At 45.5% G+C, this 14,187-nt stretch overlaps 1 protein-coding gene across 3 annotated transcripts in view; it reads right to left on the bottom strand.

Annotated features, from left to right (window-relative positions):
* GARNL3 (GTPase activating Rap/RanGAP domain like 3) overlaps positions 1 to 14,187 on the bottom strand; it is a 149,559-nt gene that overhangs the window by 61,123 nt on the left and 74,249 nt on the right. For all 3 annotated transcript variants that reach the window (XM_040482368.1, XM_040482369.1, XM_040482370.1), the window contains 2 exons: positions 8,048 to 8,147; positions 6,355 to 6,473 (listed from right to left, as the gene is read on the bottom strand). In XM_040482368.1, coding sequence (XP_040338302.1) covers positions 6,355 to 6,473; positions 8,048 to 8,147 — 219 coding nt within the window. The remainder of the gene's footprint in view (positions 1 to 6,354; positions 6,474 to 8,047; positions 8,148 to 14,187) is intronic.

Raw genomic sequence — 14,187 nt, 5'->3', positions numbered from 1 at the left:
GGGGGAGGGGCAGAGAGAGAGAGGGAGACACAGAATCGGAAACAGGCTCCAGGCTCTGAGCCATCAGCCCAGAGCCCGACGCGGGGCTCGAACTCGCGGACCGCGAGATCGTGACCTGGCTGAAGTCGGACGCTTAACTGACTGCGCCACCCAGGCGCCCCTGTTCTCAGTTTTTAAGAGTCTCTTATGCTTTGGCTCTCTCCCACTCTAACCTCTTTTTCTTTTTTTTTCCTTCCCCTCCCCCATGGGTTTCTGTTAAGTTTCTCAGGATCCACATAAGAGTGAAAACATATGGTATCTGTCTTCCTCTGTATGACTTATTTCACTTAGCATAACACTCTCCAGTTCCATTCACGTTGCTAACTATGTGTTTTTTAAAGTAGGCTCCATGCTCAACGTGGGCTTGAACTCAGGACTCTGAGATCAAAGAGTTGTGTGCTCTACCCTCCAGGCCAGCCAGGCACCCCTCTGTGTTTACTATTTAAACTCTGTTTCTTCCTCTCTAAATGATACCCGCTGTGACTAACTGCTAGAATGCACTCAATAAATATTTTTCGCGTGAAAGCGAATGAATGAAAGGTTGCCTGAATGGTTCAGTCCCACGTCCAAACCACCCAGAATAGATGAAGGCCACTTGCTTTATAATTTCCCAAAAAAGAGTGGTGCCTGAGTGTCTCAGGTGGTTGAGCATCTGACTTCAGCTCAGGTCATGATCTCATGGTTCATGAGTTTGAACCCCACACCAGGTTCACTGCTATCAGCACTGAACCCACTTTGGATCCTCTGTCCTCCCGTCTCTCTGCCCCTCCCCTGCTTACACTCTCTCAAAGATAAACATTTTGTTTATTTGTTATTTTAAAGAACAAAAAAAAGTTTATTTATTTTTGAGAGAGAGAGAGAGAGAGAGAGAGAGAGAGAGAGAGAGAGAGAGAGCGTGCGAGCGCACAGAGGAGAGGCAGAGAGACAGGGAGACAGAATTGCAAACAGGCTCCACACTGTCAGCACAGAGCCCAGTGCAGGCCCCAAACCCATGGAACCACGAGATAATGACCTGAGGTGAAATCAAGAGTCAGATGCTTAAATCGACTGAACCACCCAGGTGCCCATAAATATTTAAAAAAAATAATAATTTTCAAAAAAGATACGATACAGATTTGTAATCCACAAAGGATTTACACTACACATTTGGCAAAAGGGAATACGATGTAGTACACACATAAAACTTTCTTTCTAACTTTGACTAATAAAATTGGCAGCACAAAGGGTAAGAGCATTTCTTGTAGGAAACAGGCAAGGAAGGAAATAGGATTTTCCTTGTGTTTCGAGACGTACCTGCCAAACTCATCAGTCCAAGCCCTGAACACTGGCGTCGGGATGGACTTCCTCAACCTTGTCGAGCCCGTGACCTTTTCCAGTGAACTCAACATTCACACCCATGCCCCCAGAGAACCAGGGCTGGGGAGGAGTGTGTCTTTCCAGCTAACCATCAGAAGTTGCATGAGGCAAAGCCCTTCTTATGGGTTCTCAATCGAGCAATGCAGTTTATGTTACAGAGATTTTAGAAGATTTCGGATACAGACGAGTATTATGATGGGAATAGGCATTTTCAAATTCCACATAACCCACCCACTGAAATCTGAGTTATTTTGGTGGCCTTGCTTTTGTGGCCAGCCCCGGCCTACCTCACACTGCGGTCACCTGTACAGGATGCCAACCCTTCTACAAGAGGGTCTTGAGTCTCACCTTCTTGCTCCTCCCCTACCTTAGCTACTTTTCCTTCTCACCGAACATGCCAAAACGCAGTTTTAAAGAGAAGTCCAGGGCAGCCTGAGGGGGGAACGTATGGAAGAGGAGAGGATCCAGCCCCTGGCTGGCTGACTGTAGCACCTGCATAAGCTGCCTACGTGGATGCGGAACCCCGGGCTCATGGGATGGTGGATTTGTATTTTTCTTCACCACAAACTGGTAAAAGCTCTTCCTCCCTTATCTTCTCCCTGTTGTAGCTTTCCACAGTGGTTTCCAACAAAAAACACCTTCTGGTTCTCTGTGTTCCGGTGGGACCAACAGACACAAAGTCAGCGTCGAGTACACGTACAGGCAACACCAACCGATCGCTGCAAGGATACGGAAGTGCGCGTCGGACGTCACCCCCTGTAGGTGGCAGGTGTGTGTGAACAGGTGTCTAGAAGGGTGTTGCGGTGGTCATCCCTGAGTAAGTGGACTTTGAGTCTCTTCTTTTTACTAGCTGCATTGTCTCGTACAGATGAAATCTGTACGGTAAGTATGAGTTGTTTTTTTAAGTCTTTTCTTTGTGTTTAGAAGAAATACAGCAGAGATAAACAGGACGGTCTCAGCTCTGTTTGAGAACAAAATGTGGGCTCGTGGAAGGGGAGAGGGGGTGCAGAGGCACGTGCTTCTGCGCATCTCCTGCAGCCTCCGGCACTAGTTTGGGGCTGAGAGGGGCTTTACAACTGACCCGTTTTGCCAGGCTCTGCTCTGGTTTCTCAGTCCCTCACTTTCCTTCAGCACCGCCACTCGGAGCTGCTAGCAAGCACTTGCCCTGCCCTGGCAACAACCCAGGGTCCAGACTAGAGGCTCTGGACAAGGCACTGGCACTTCTCAGTAGAGGGGGGTAACTCATTAGGCCAGCCCCACTGCCTTCACGGGGGTCTTGGGGTCTGACTCCCTCCTCCTTGCCTTCTGCCCAGACGAGTCCCCAGAGCTCCTCCTTTGTCTTGTCTTTGTTGTTCTCTCTTTCTGGAATGCTCCCCGCCTGCCCCTTTCCCCTACCATTTATGTAGCTCGTTCCCTTCCCTCCCGTAGGTCTCTTTAAATGTCACCTCCTCGGAAAGGTTTCCCTTGGCTGTCTGATCTAAAGTTGGTCTCCCGTATCATTCTGCCTTTGTTTCCTTCAGAGCGTTTGTCACAATTTACAATACAGTAGAGACGACATCTTCAGTCATTAGAATAAGCAAAACTCCCCCCTGTACCTGCTCCTCCCTCCCAGTACCTGGCAACCTTCCCCAGTGAGGAGATGGAGTGGCTCCTACTGCCTGAAGGAAGAAGGCAAGACACTAAGAGAATCCATTCCAGAAAGGCGGCCAAAGGGCAAAACTCTCCTTTCTTGTGTTGGTGGAAGGAAGGAAGAAGGAAGATAGGAAAAGCCAAGGTGTTAGGTGCCGGGGCCCTTGGTTCCGCCATTCCGAGGGCAGGCCTCGAAGAGGGTGCAGGGACGCTGCAAATAGATCAAGGTGAGCCCTGGAGACACCTCAGAACATGTGGACTGGAGGTTCACTTCCCAGGCACGGCCTCCCTGAGGAATCGAAGTCTGCGTAGAACCTGTTTGAACACGTTCAGGGGCAGTGACTCAGCAGCTTCAAGCATGGAGGGTCAGCAAGATTAGAAACATAAGCCTGGAGCGGTGCTCCTGCCTCAGCCCACCTGCCCTGTGGCTAGCAGGGGAGGTGCCGGTGACAGGGACAGACCTGAGAGGCTCAGCGGCTAGCAGAGACCTGGGATCAGGTCACGGAGCTCACAGTGTGCGGCGCCATCACCGCAAGGGGCAAATGACTAGGACCACGGATTCCGGTGACAGGTGCACTCCAGTGACACCAAAAAGCCCAGAGGGGACCAGTTACATATGCGGTTGCTAGTTCAGAGACCGGATCAGCCACTCGACAAGAGAACACAGAAAGCCCCACGTGAACCCACAGTCCTCTTCTCCCGCCACTGTGAGGTCTCCTAAACCCTCTCCCCAGGCACCCAGATATCAACTTCAAGAGGAGCAGGGGGAGAGGAAATCAGAGAGACTATTTCTCCAAAAGAGGCAGAGTCATCCAAAGAGAATATTTATTTATTTATGTTAAATGTCTATTTATTTATTTTTCAGAGCAAGAGAGAACATGAGTGAGGGAGGGGCAGAGAGAGGGAGAGAGAGAATCCCAAGCAGGCTCCATGCCCAGGGCGGATGGGGGCTTAATCCCACGGCTGTAAAATCATGACCTGAGCCAAAATCAAGAGTTGGACACTCAACTGACTGAGCCACCCAGGTGCCCCTCAACGTTATGTGCCAACACCGGTGCATAAACTCTGCTTCAGTACAGCTATGATGATGGTGAGACCGAGCCCAGTTTCAGCAGCACGGGGAGAGAGGGGAGAGCCAAAATTTTCCGCAGGAAACCATTCAGGAGTAAGAGCTGACTCGGCTTTACATTAGATTTTTACCTTCAACCTGCCTAAAAAGAGAAGACTTCTGAAACATAACATGGGCATTTATATAAACAGAGGCGGCACAGCACACAGGTTGGGCTGGACTTTGGTGTCATTCGTTGATTCGTTCAGGAAATACTTCTCGAGCTACTTCTATGTGCCAGAAACAGGGCTGGGTGAGAACAAAGCAGTTATATGTCCTCTGCTCTCATGGAGATCAGAGCCCAGTGAAAGGGACAGCACAAGTCAAAGAATTACACGGAGAATTGATTACATACGGCACTGCCAGCTCAGCAGGCAGCCCTGGGTTCTGCCTGGCCTTGCCACCTTCTGGCATGTGACCTCGGCCATGGCATTTAACCGCCCTAAACCACAATTTCACCAATTAAGATAACGCATTGGGAAGATTTAGTATACATGGCATACAGTAAGAGCTCGATAAATGTTAGATTTTATTGTTAACTGTGACTATTTTTAATCATCGCAAAAAGTTCCTAATTACAACTTACTCTGAAATGGTTCCTAGAAATCCTTTCTGGGCTTTTTGAAGTTGCTGTATGTGTACGCACGCATGCAAATGTGTTGATGTGTGTGTGTGTAAAAAAGTTACTGTTTTTTAAAGAGTGTGTGTGTAAAGAAACCACTACTTTTTTTAAGCGTGTGTATACAAAAAATTACTGTTTTTTTGAGTTCCTGTATTATTCCCTTCCCCAAAAGATCTACGTGGCAATTTCTGAGATACTGTACTGCTGAGGTGAAAATCCGTGTGCGATGATTAAGTAATAGCTTTCAACAAATGCACCCATAAAGTGAGACCACCACATAACAGGACTAACATTTTCTGAGTGTGGTTATCTCGTTGCTTCTTAATTATACGCTGTATTCACCCATCCGAGAGTACAATGTTCTACCCTTCAGGTAGCTAAGCAATTTAAGATCTGATGATTTGGGACGTCACGTAGATGTGGATTTTCAAATAACAGCTCACTTAATATAGTCCTCAGCACCCTTTGAGCCACAGCCCAGAACTTTCCCCAGTTTACAAAGAAGAAAATGGAGAGCATCAGCAATTTTCCCAAATTGACATGAATGAATTTGCTACTGCTGTAATTGGACCCTGGTTTGCTTAGCTCCAAATCCTTTGCTCTTTCTAGTGTCCATAATGCCTATGAAAAATTCTCTGAGAAGCAAAGGAAGAAAAAAAAGTCCGAGGGAAAAAAATGATTAATTTTTTTAAGTTAAAAGTGAAACACAGAGGGGCGCCTGGGTGGCGCAGTCGGTTAAGCGTCCGACTTCAGCCAGGTCATGATCTCGCCGCCCGTGGGTTCGAGCCCCGCGTCAGGCTCTGGGCTGATGGCTCAGAGCCTGGAGCCTGTTTCCGATTCTGTGTCTCCCTCTCTCTCTCTGCCCCTCCCCCGTTCATGCTGTGTCTCTCTCTCTGTCCCAAAAAAAATAAATAAACGTTGAAAAAAAAAAAAATTAAAAAAAGGTGAAACACAGAGACCAACCATAAGAATTCCCAGAAAAAGAATTCAGAAAAGAGAAGAAAAAGCAGCAATAATGAACCTAAGAGAATTTTCCTGAGCTAAAGAGAGGCCTGCATTCCTGAGTTGAAGGGACTTGCCTTCAATCCACTCAGAACCCACCCTGGGCAGGGAGTACTTGTTAAGTCTTGAGTTATTTTTCTACCTCAGGAAACTGATGAAAGGGGCTAAGCCTCAAAAAACTTCTAGAAGCGCAGGTGACTCAGTGCTTGACTGAATGACCCATGGAAACAGGAGCACCCCATGGGCTGTACCGGGTAACAGTATTATATTCTTCCAATAAATTTTGTTTCTTTTAGTTGAAGGTGAACCGGTTGGCCAGTTTCAGTCTTAGTAACACCTAAGGTAAATGCTCTGTAAAATACAGTTCTGTGCTCCACAGGCCAGAGATGGAGGGGAAGGGACATGCCCAGTTAGTGGCTTGTCGGGGAGAATTTGTGGCTGAACCCAGAGTCTGAAGGCCCCACTGCTCAAGAGTATAATCCTGAATATCCAAACTCAGAGAACCACATAGAAAAAGACTCACCAGAACCATTCTGACAAGGACACTAATAAAACTCTGGAGCAAGGGGGATGCTCCAGGGGCAAGCCAGGTACTTACTGTTTTCCTCCAAAGAATTGCACGGTATTGAGGGACGCGCTGATGGTTTTGGTCGGAAAGGGTCACGGACAAGAAGAAAGGGCTCTTCTCTGCATCATTTCCAATATAATTCTGATGGACTGCAGGAGAGAGTTTTAGAACAGTGAACATACAACTGATTCTTTCAGGTCCCGGTGGGAGTAGACAACTTTTCCTTTCCACATGAGCAGGGAGCAAGAATCCTAAACCCAGCTCGGAAAAGATTCTGATCACGCCATACTGATCGCGCGCTCCGATTCAACCTTGGCAGTGATCGGTTCAGAAATGTTCAGAAACGAACAAGTGACCAATACCAGCCAATGAGACGGGAGGAGAAATGGGTCAAGGGGTTTCTGGAAAGGCTTCTTCACTCCTGAAGATGGCCTTCTCCTTGCTCTGGACATGGTGGTGTCTAGAGGTGATGCCTGGAATTGCTGCAACCACCTTGTGACCCTGAGGAGGGCCGGCCTCGATGACACCACTGAGCCTCTGAATCCACCAACTCTGGAGCCTGCCTTACCTCTGAGTTTCTTGGCATCTGAACTGATGGCACCGGTTTTCTCTCAAGTCCCCACTGCTCTGGGCACTATGCTTTCAAGCATTTGGGAAGGTGACAACTTTCCCACTGACTTCTTTCTTTATAAAGAAATGTGCCTTGTCTACAGCAAGCAAACTTCTTAGAATAAAACAGTATCAGACTTTTAAAAAGACATCCTTTGCACCTGATCACTCTCATTTTATAGTCCAAGCATCACATCTTCTAGAAACACATGCATTAGCCTGATAAGCAGTTTATCTGGCTCCTCTCTAATCCTGCAACAGTGATTATTCTTCCATTTCCATTTTCTGCCTTCCCATGTATGTTCACTTGAGCCCTTCACTTTAAATATACATCGCTACTAATGACTGAGCTCTTGCTGTGTGCCAGGAGCAGGGCTTAGCGTTTCTCCAGCGTATCTCACTGAAACTCCTGTTCTAACCTACTAGGTATGTATTAGTAATCCCTCCACTTTGCACAGAAGGAAATTAAATCTCGGAGACATGGAGAGTGACCAGTGTCAGGTCCTGCGGTTAAGAATGGCAGAACCAGGACTCAGACCCATTTTAGAGTCTCCATGAGGGTAGGGATGATGACTGCCTTGGCCAGTATAGTTGCCTGGAATATGGTAGGTGATAAATAAATACCTGTTACCAGAGCCTACAGGACAATGCCTCTCCAGTTCTATATTGACCCTGGAGCTCAGGGAATCATTTCTTTCCCTCGTTGCCTTAAACTAAGTATTCAAAATCCGCTATAGACCTGTTTACAGCACTTGGTATATAGGCTAGTACTTGGCACGCACCTTGGTTAGGTCTAAAGTTGTTGTCCACCCTGCAAATTCAAATTGCCATTTAGAATATCTAACTCCCTTTAACTCCCAAGGGATGAAAATATATGTTTATATATAAATAACCCTAGGGCTGAGATTGGAATTGAATCTTCAAATCTACACACACACACACACACACACACACACACACACACACACACACACACAAAAGCTTACTACTAGCCTGACATCAGTGTCCCTAAACTGGTTAGTTTCATACTTTTAGGGCACCAGAAAAAATTACACTGACACTATTTTTCATTTTGAATATCCTTTCTTCCCAACCACCATAATGGCATAGTTACCTTGTCCTAAAAAATACTTGAAATACCATCTGGTGTGGTATTCTGGGTTTTCTAAGTGCACGTCTGTTCTTCGCCACGTACCTGGCAGGGCAGTTGCATTCTGTAAATGAACAAAATTGTGTCATTAAGGGGCTTATTCAGAAAGTAAACAAGAAGCTGACAACGAATCAGCGGCCAAAGAACCAGAAAAGTCATTGTCAAAAGCAGACACACGGGACTGTAACCACAAGTCCTCATTAGAAAAGACAACACATCCACGTCACAGAAGCATTCGAAAGGTCCCTGGGGCATAGGAAAAAGAACCGAGTGATGGGTTCAGCTATTTCCAACTTGAGTACAGCTTTCTGGTTCGAAGCTCCAAATATTTGGCAGTTGGTGCCCCCTAGAGGCATGCCCTTCTGTTTGGTACCCCTGTAACAGGCACCTTTCACCTGGAATGCATCTCTGCAGCCTCTTATTCAAGTAAGAATGTTTTTGGTGGAATTTTAAAAATTTGTCATGAAAGAACACAATTAGTGGGGGAAATATGGATAAACATAATGAGTCATCTGAATCCTCTCCCCAAAGATAATCACTATGATTTGGCAGGGTCCCCACTCATTGTCTCTTACACATGCGTGCATATGTATTTTTCTTACCAAAACACAATCATACTGAAAATGCGGTTTGGAACTCCACTGACATGTACATTGTGCCATGTGTATACAGCAGACCGTTGGAACGTAATTTTCTGATTCCAACACGTCTCTTATGATTTACTAGGTACTTGTGGTCACTTGCTTTAGCATGTTGAAGGGGTTTCCCTCAATTGTGAGCTTACAAAGGGGCCACTGTTAGGAATGGATATCGAATTTTACTGCAAGGTTTTTTTGGCAGCTACTGACAGGATAGCTTGAATTGGGGAAAGATCATAGTAATGTAATGAATTATGCTACTGGCTCTTCTGATGTTGAATGGCTCTTAGATTTCTGGAATACGTCCTACTAGGTCATGGTATATAGTATCCTTTTGATACATTGCTGGATTAGAAAAAATGAATTATGTATCATATTTATTAGTGAGATGGGGTTACAGTTTCTTTTCTGTATGTATTTGGGTCATGCTTCAGGGATTATATTACTTTTTTAATGTTTATTTTTGAGAGAGAGAGACAGACAGACACAGCATGAGCAGGGGAGGCACAGAGAGAGATGGAGACACAGAATCCGAAGCAGGCTCCAGGCTCAGAGCTCTCAGCACAGAGCCCGACGCGGGGCTCGAACCCACAAGCTGTGAGATCATGACCTGAGCCAAGGTCAGATGCTCAACCAACTGAGCCACCCAGGTGTCCTGGGGTTATATTACTCTATAAAGTGAATTAGGACTCTCTTTGTCTTGCTCATGCTCTGGAAACACTGACACTCATTGAGAGAGCTTTAAGGGCCAAGGACCAGGCCAAGCACTTTCTGTGCATTATCTCCATAGCATCTCCGCCAACTTTATGACATCGATTTTATTTTATCTCCTACTTTCAGACGCAGAAATTGAGGCCTGGAGACTTCAGCTATGCTGCCTAAGGTTGTGGAGTTCATAGGCAGTGGAGCTGAAACCGCAGTCAGTGCCCATTTGGGAAGTTTTTTTTTTTTTCTTTTTAAAAATTTTAACCATTATGTCATTGTGTGGGTTCTTTTTTTTTTTTTTTTAATTTTTTTTTTGAACATTTATTTTTGGGACAGAGAGAGACAGAGCATGAACAGGGGAGGGGCAGAGAGAGAGGGAGACACAGAATCGGAAACAGGCTCCAGGCTCTGAGCCATCAGCCCAGAGCCTGACGCGGGGCTCGAACTCACGGACCGTGAGATCATGACCTGGCTGAAGTCGGACGCTTAACCGACTGCGCCACCCAGGCGCCCTGTCTGGGTTCTTTTTTATGTTTTGCCCTTTTACTCAAGGAGTAAAAAAGGAGGTTAATGCTTAGCATTACTGTGCTTTTATTGAATTTTCTTGAATTAAAAAAATCAGCTACTAATTGACATTTATATATAAATATATATACTTAATATATATATTTACTTATAAGTATTTATATATATATACACACACACATTTTTTTTAATTTGGCAATAATTTTGAGCTTACATAAATGTTGCAAGAATAAGACTGCAAAGGACATGTCTATACCCTTAATCAGATTTAGCTGTTAATATTTTATCCCATTTATTCATTTGTTCACTACTCTCTCCCCACACACACACACACATACACACACACAAATTTTTTTCTGAACATTTAAGGCTAAGATGCATAAATATCCCTTTATGCTAATGCTTTATCCCTAATGCTTCAGTGTGTACTTCCCAAGAATAGAGCTATCTTCTTACATAACCACACTATAACTTCACCAACTTTTGTAAATTTAACATTGATACAATGCTTTCGTCTACCATCTGTATTCCAATTTTGTCAATTGACTCAAAAATGTCATTTAAAGCATTTTCCCTCTTGAGTTCAGGGTGATGTAGTTGTTGTGTCTCTTCAGACTCCCTTCATCTGGAACATTTCCAGAGACTCTGTCTTTTACCACACTGACATTTTTTTCAACAATACAGCACAACCTCCCCAATTCTTTATAAAAAAGCAAGAATTAATCCTTCTGGGTTTGTCTGATGCTTCCCCACAATGAGGTTCGGGTTACGCATAGCTGGTCAGAATGCTACATAAGCGGAGCCTGTCCTCAGCTTGTCCTATTTCCAGAACAGATAGATGGCTGTTCCTCATTGGTGATGTTAGTGTTGATCACCTGTTCAAGATGTTGTTGCCTCTCAGTCTTGACCTTTTGGTGTGACTCAAGAAGAGCCATAATTGGATTTTGTTCCCGGTAGAATGTCTGGATGATTCATCGTCAACAGTGTTCACTTTATAATAATCAACCACCGGCAGTGCCAGTCCACAGTCCACGATGCCTCTGGGCAGCATGCAGCTGTGGTCTGACTCTGGGGTCCACCAGCCAGCCTCAGGCATCAGCTGACCAGACACAGGTGGGGTCCAGCTAAGGCAGCTGGCCTTAGCCAGTCAGATGCCACTGTGGTGGGTGCCACTGTCCCAAGGCCTTGGACACCATCAGCAGAGCCTGGAGGGGAGACTCTGAGGGAGGCAGGCCAATTAGGCCTCTTGAGCTTCTCAGACTTGCACGGCACAGCGCCCAGATCTTAGCTCTGTGCTTCTAGATTTGTTAAATGTCACCCGTGGGCCCATTCTACCTCCTCCTCAGGATCTCTGTGGGCGGGGCCCTGGAATTTGCAATTTCACAAGCATCCCAGGTGATTCTGAGGAACACTGAATCTTGAGAAGCAATGCTCTATGCCAGGGGTTCTCAAAGAATCCAGGGAAGGCCGTGAACTTGGGTGAAACAAACAAAAATCTTTCTTTCCCTACCTTCTAATGAAAACGTAGTGTTTCTTTCAATTACAAATGTATGCAAAAAAAAAAAAAAAAAGGTCACAGATATTTTTAGAACTCATTACAGGAACGGCAGACATCTTGAATACTGTTTGCAATTTTCATGGTTCAAAATTACGGTAGTTGCAAGACCTGCTGCTGGCCTCGTTATTTAACGTATTGATAAAAAACCACATATATTACTGCCTCATATATTAGGTTTAAAAAAATCATTCCTAGAAGTACTTCAGCACAACTGTTTTCCTTTGTGATCTCATGTGTTTTGTTTTACGCGTCCAAAAATATTCTGAGAAGGGGCCTGCAGGCCTCACAGACTGCCAAGGGGGTTAATGGACATAGAAAATGACCCCCAAACTCCAGATCTTCTAAAGCCCCGAGTCTGTCTTCTCCCCTCCCAGAGGTCTGAACACTGGCCGCTGCAGAATGGAATAACAAAAGACAACATACAGCCCCTTGGAAGGGAATCTCAGAGTGACAGACGGGACTCTGGCCAGTGGCATGGACTGTATCTCTATTGCGTAACAAGTGCCAATCATGAGGGTTTTTTTTTTTTTTAATGTTTATTTTCGAGAGAGAGAGAGTGCATGTGGGTGCACATGCAGGGGAGGGGCAGAGAGAGACGGAGACAGCGGATCTGTAGCGGTTCCTCGCTGACAGCAGTGAACCCATGAACTGCGAGGCCATGACCCAAGCTGAAGGTGGACGCTCAACTGACTGAGCCACCCAGGTGCCCCTATGAGGGCTTTTTTTTTTTTTTTAAATGATCAAAAAGTTACCTACTTAGGATGCCTGGGTGGCTCAGTCACTTGAGAGTCCGACTTCACTCAGGTCATGATCTCATGGTTTGTGGGTTCGAGCCCTGCATGGGGCTCTGTGCTGACAGCTCAGAGCCTGGAGCCTGCTTGGGCTTCTGTGTCTCCCTCTCTCTGCCCCTTCCCTGCTCGTGCACTGTCTCTGTCTCTGTCTCTGTCTCTCTCCCTCTCTCAAGAATAAACAAACATTAAAAGAATTAAAAAAAAAGTTACCTACTTTTGACTTCACTGAATCCTTAACTAAAATTGGGGGAGGAGAACCCAACACCAAAAAAGTTGTGAGTCTCGCAGGGCAAGACACTTCCTGTCCCTTGTTAAAAATCACATATGATGAGGCGTAAAGACAAGAATACACACAAGAACTGACAAAAGAAAGGATACTAAGCAAAGAAACAAAACAAAGAAGCACCTCTGTCCAAAGACCCCAGAACGACACTAAAAATGAGTTCCGATTTCTGATGGTAAGTAACAGAAGTGGACAGTATAAAGGGCACAAATCTTGAGTGAATCATAAATGATATTTAAAATATGTATATGCCCTTGTGTGACCATTCCCTGGATCAAGACAGAAAATATTGTCAGTACCCCAGAAGGCTCCTTCACTCACTTTCCCCACTCAATACCCAATCATACTCTGAAAGGTAACCATTCTCCTGACTTCTGTCACCACAATTCATTTTACTTGCTCTTGAACCTCACAGAAATGAAATCAGATCATGTGTATTTGTTTGCGTCAGGCTCTGTTCTTCAGCATCGAGTCTATGACATTCATCCAGGTCGGGGATGTAGGAACAGTTCATTCTCTCCTGTTGCCATGTAGCAGTCCCCCATACGAACGCCACAGCGTATGTATTCACCATTCAGTTGATGGACATACGGACTGTTTCCAATTTGGGGTCATTAAGAATAAAGTCCCATCAACATTCTTGTGTCTGTCTTTTGCTGGACATAAGCGCTCACTGCTGTTAGGTATACATCCGGGGATCAGGGGAGACAAACGTTCAGTTTTAGTATATGTTGCCAAACTTCCAAAGGGGATGTGCCAATTTACACTACTGGTAAGACGGGGAGAGTTCTAGCTTCTCCACATCTTCTGACCAGCTCTTAGCATGTCATTTTCGTGTTAGCAGTTCTGGAGTGGGTGCGGAAGTGCCTAACTGTGGCTTTAATACCGCAACAAACCCTAACTCTTTTAAGGATGACCTACTGCACAGAGGATTTCAGAGATACAGAAACTTTGTTTGCAACATTTAAGGTGACAATGACACCAGGAACACTTTATTTAACGTCAACAAGCAAGTTCAGAGGAAATATTCTTTTTTTAATTTTTATTAAAAAAATTTTTTTCATGTTTGTTTATTTTTGTGAGAGAGGGAGGGACAGAGCGTGAGCAGGGGAGGGGCAGACAGAGAGGGAAACACGGAATCTGAAGCAGCAGGCTCCAGGCTCTGAGCCGTCGGCACGGAGCCCGACACGGGGCTTGAACTCACAAACCACGAGATCATGACCTGAGCTGAAGTCGGACGCTCAGCCGACTGAGCCACGCAGGCGCCCCCAGAGGAAATATTCTAATGGGCTCAATTGCCAGATAACTAAAGCTTAACACTGCAGATGCCCACACTTAGGCCATTGTTTGTTTGTTTGTTTATTGAATTAATTTATTGGTTAGATGTTTATTTTGAGAGAGAGAGTGCGCATGTTCATGGGGGAGGGGTAGAGGGAGAGAGAGAATCCCAAGCAGGCTCCACACTCACCACAGAGCCCTAAGTGGGGCTCGATCCCATGACTGGGAGATCATGACCCTAGCCAATATCGAGAGTTGGACACTCAACCTACTGAGCCACCCAGGCTCTTACTATGTTATGCCCTTCGAGATAAAGGTCTGCTAAA

Source organism: Herpailurus yagouaroundi, unplaced genomic scaffold, assembly GCF_014898765.1.
Source record: "Herpailurus yagouaroundi ecotype Mexico unplaced genomic scaffold, PumYag 160, whole genome shotgun sequence".
NCBI classification, from domain to species: domain Eukaryota; kingdom Metazoa; phylum Chordata; class Mammalia; order Carnivora; family Felidae; genus Herpailurus; species Herpailurus yagouaroundi.
This window is presented reverse-complemented; position numbering and strand designations above follow the sequence as displayed.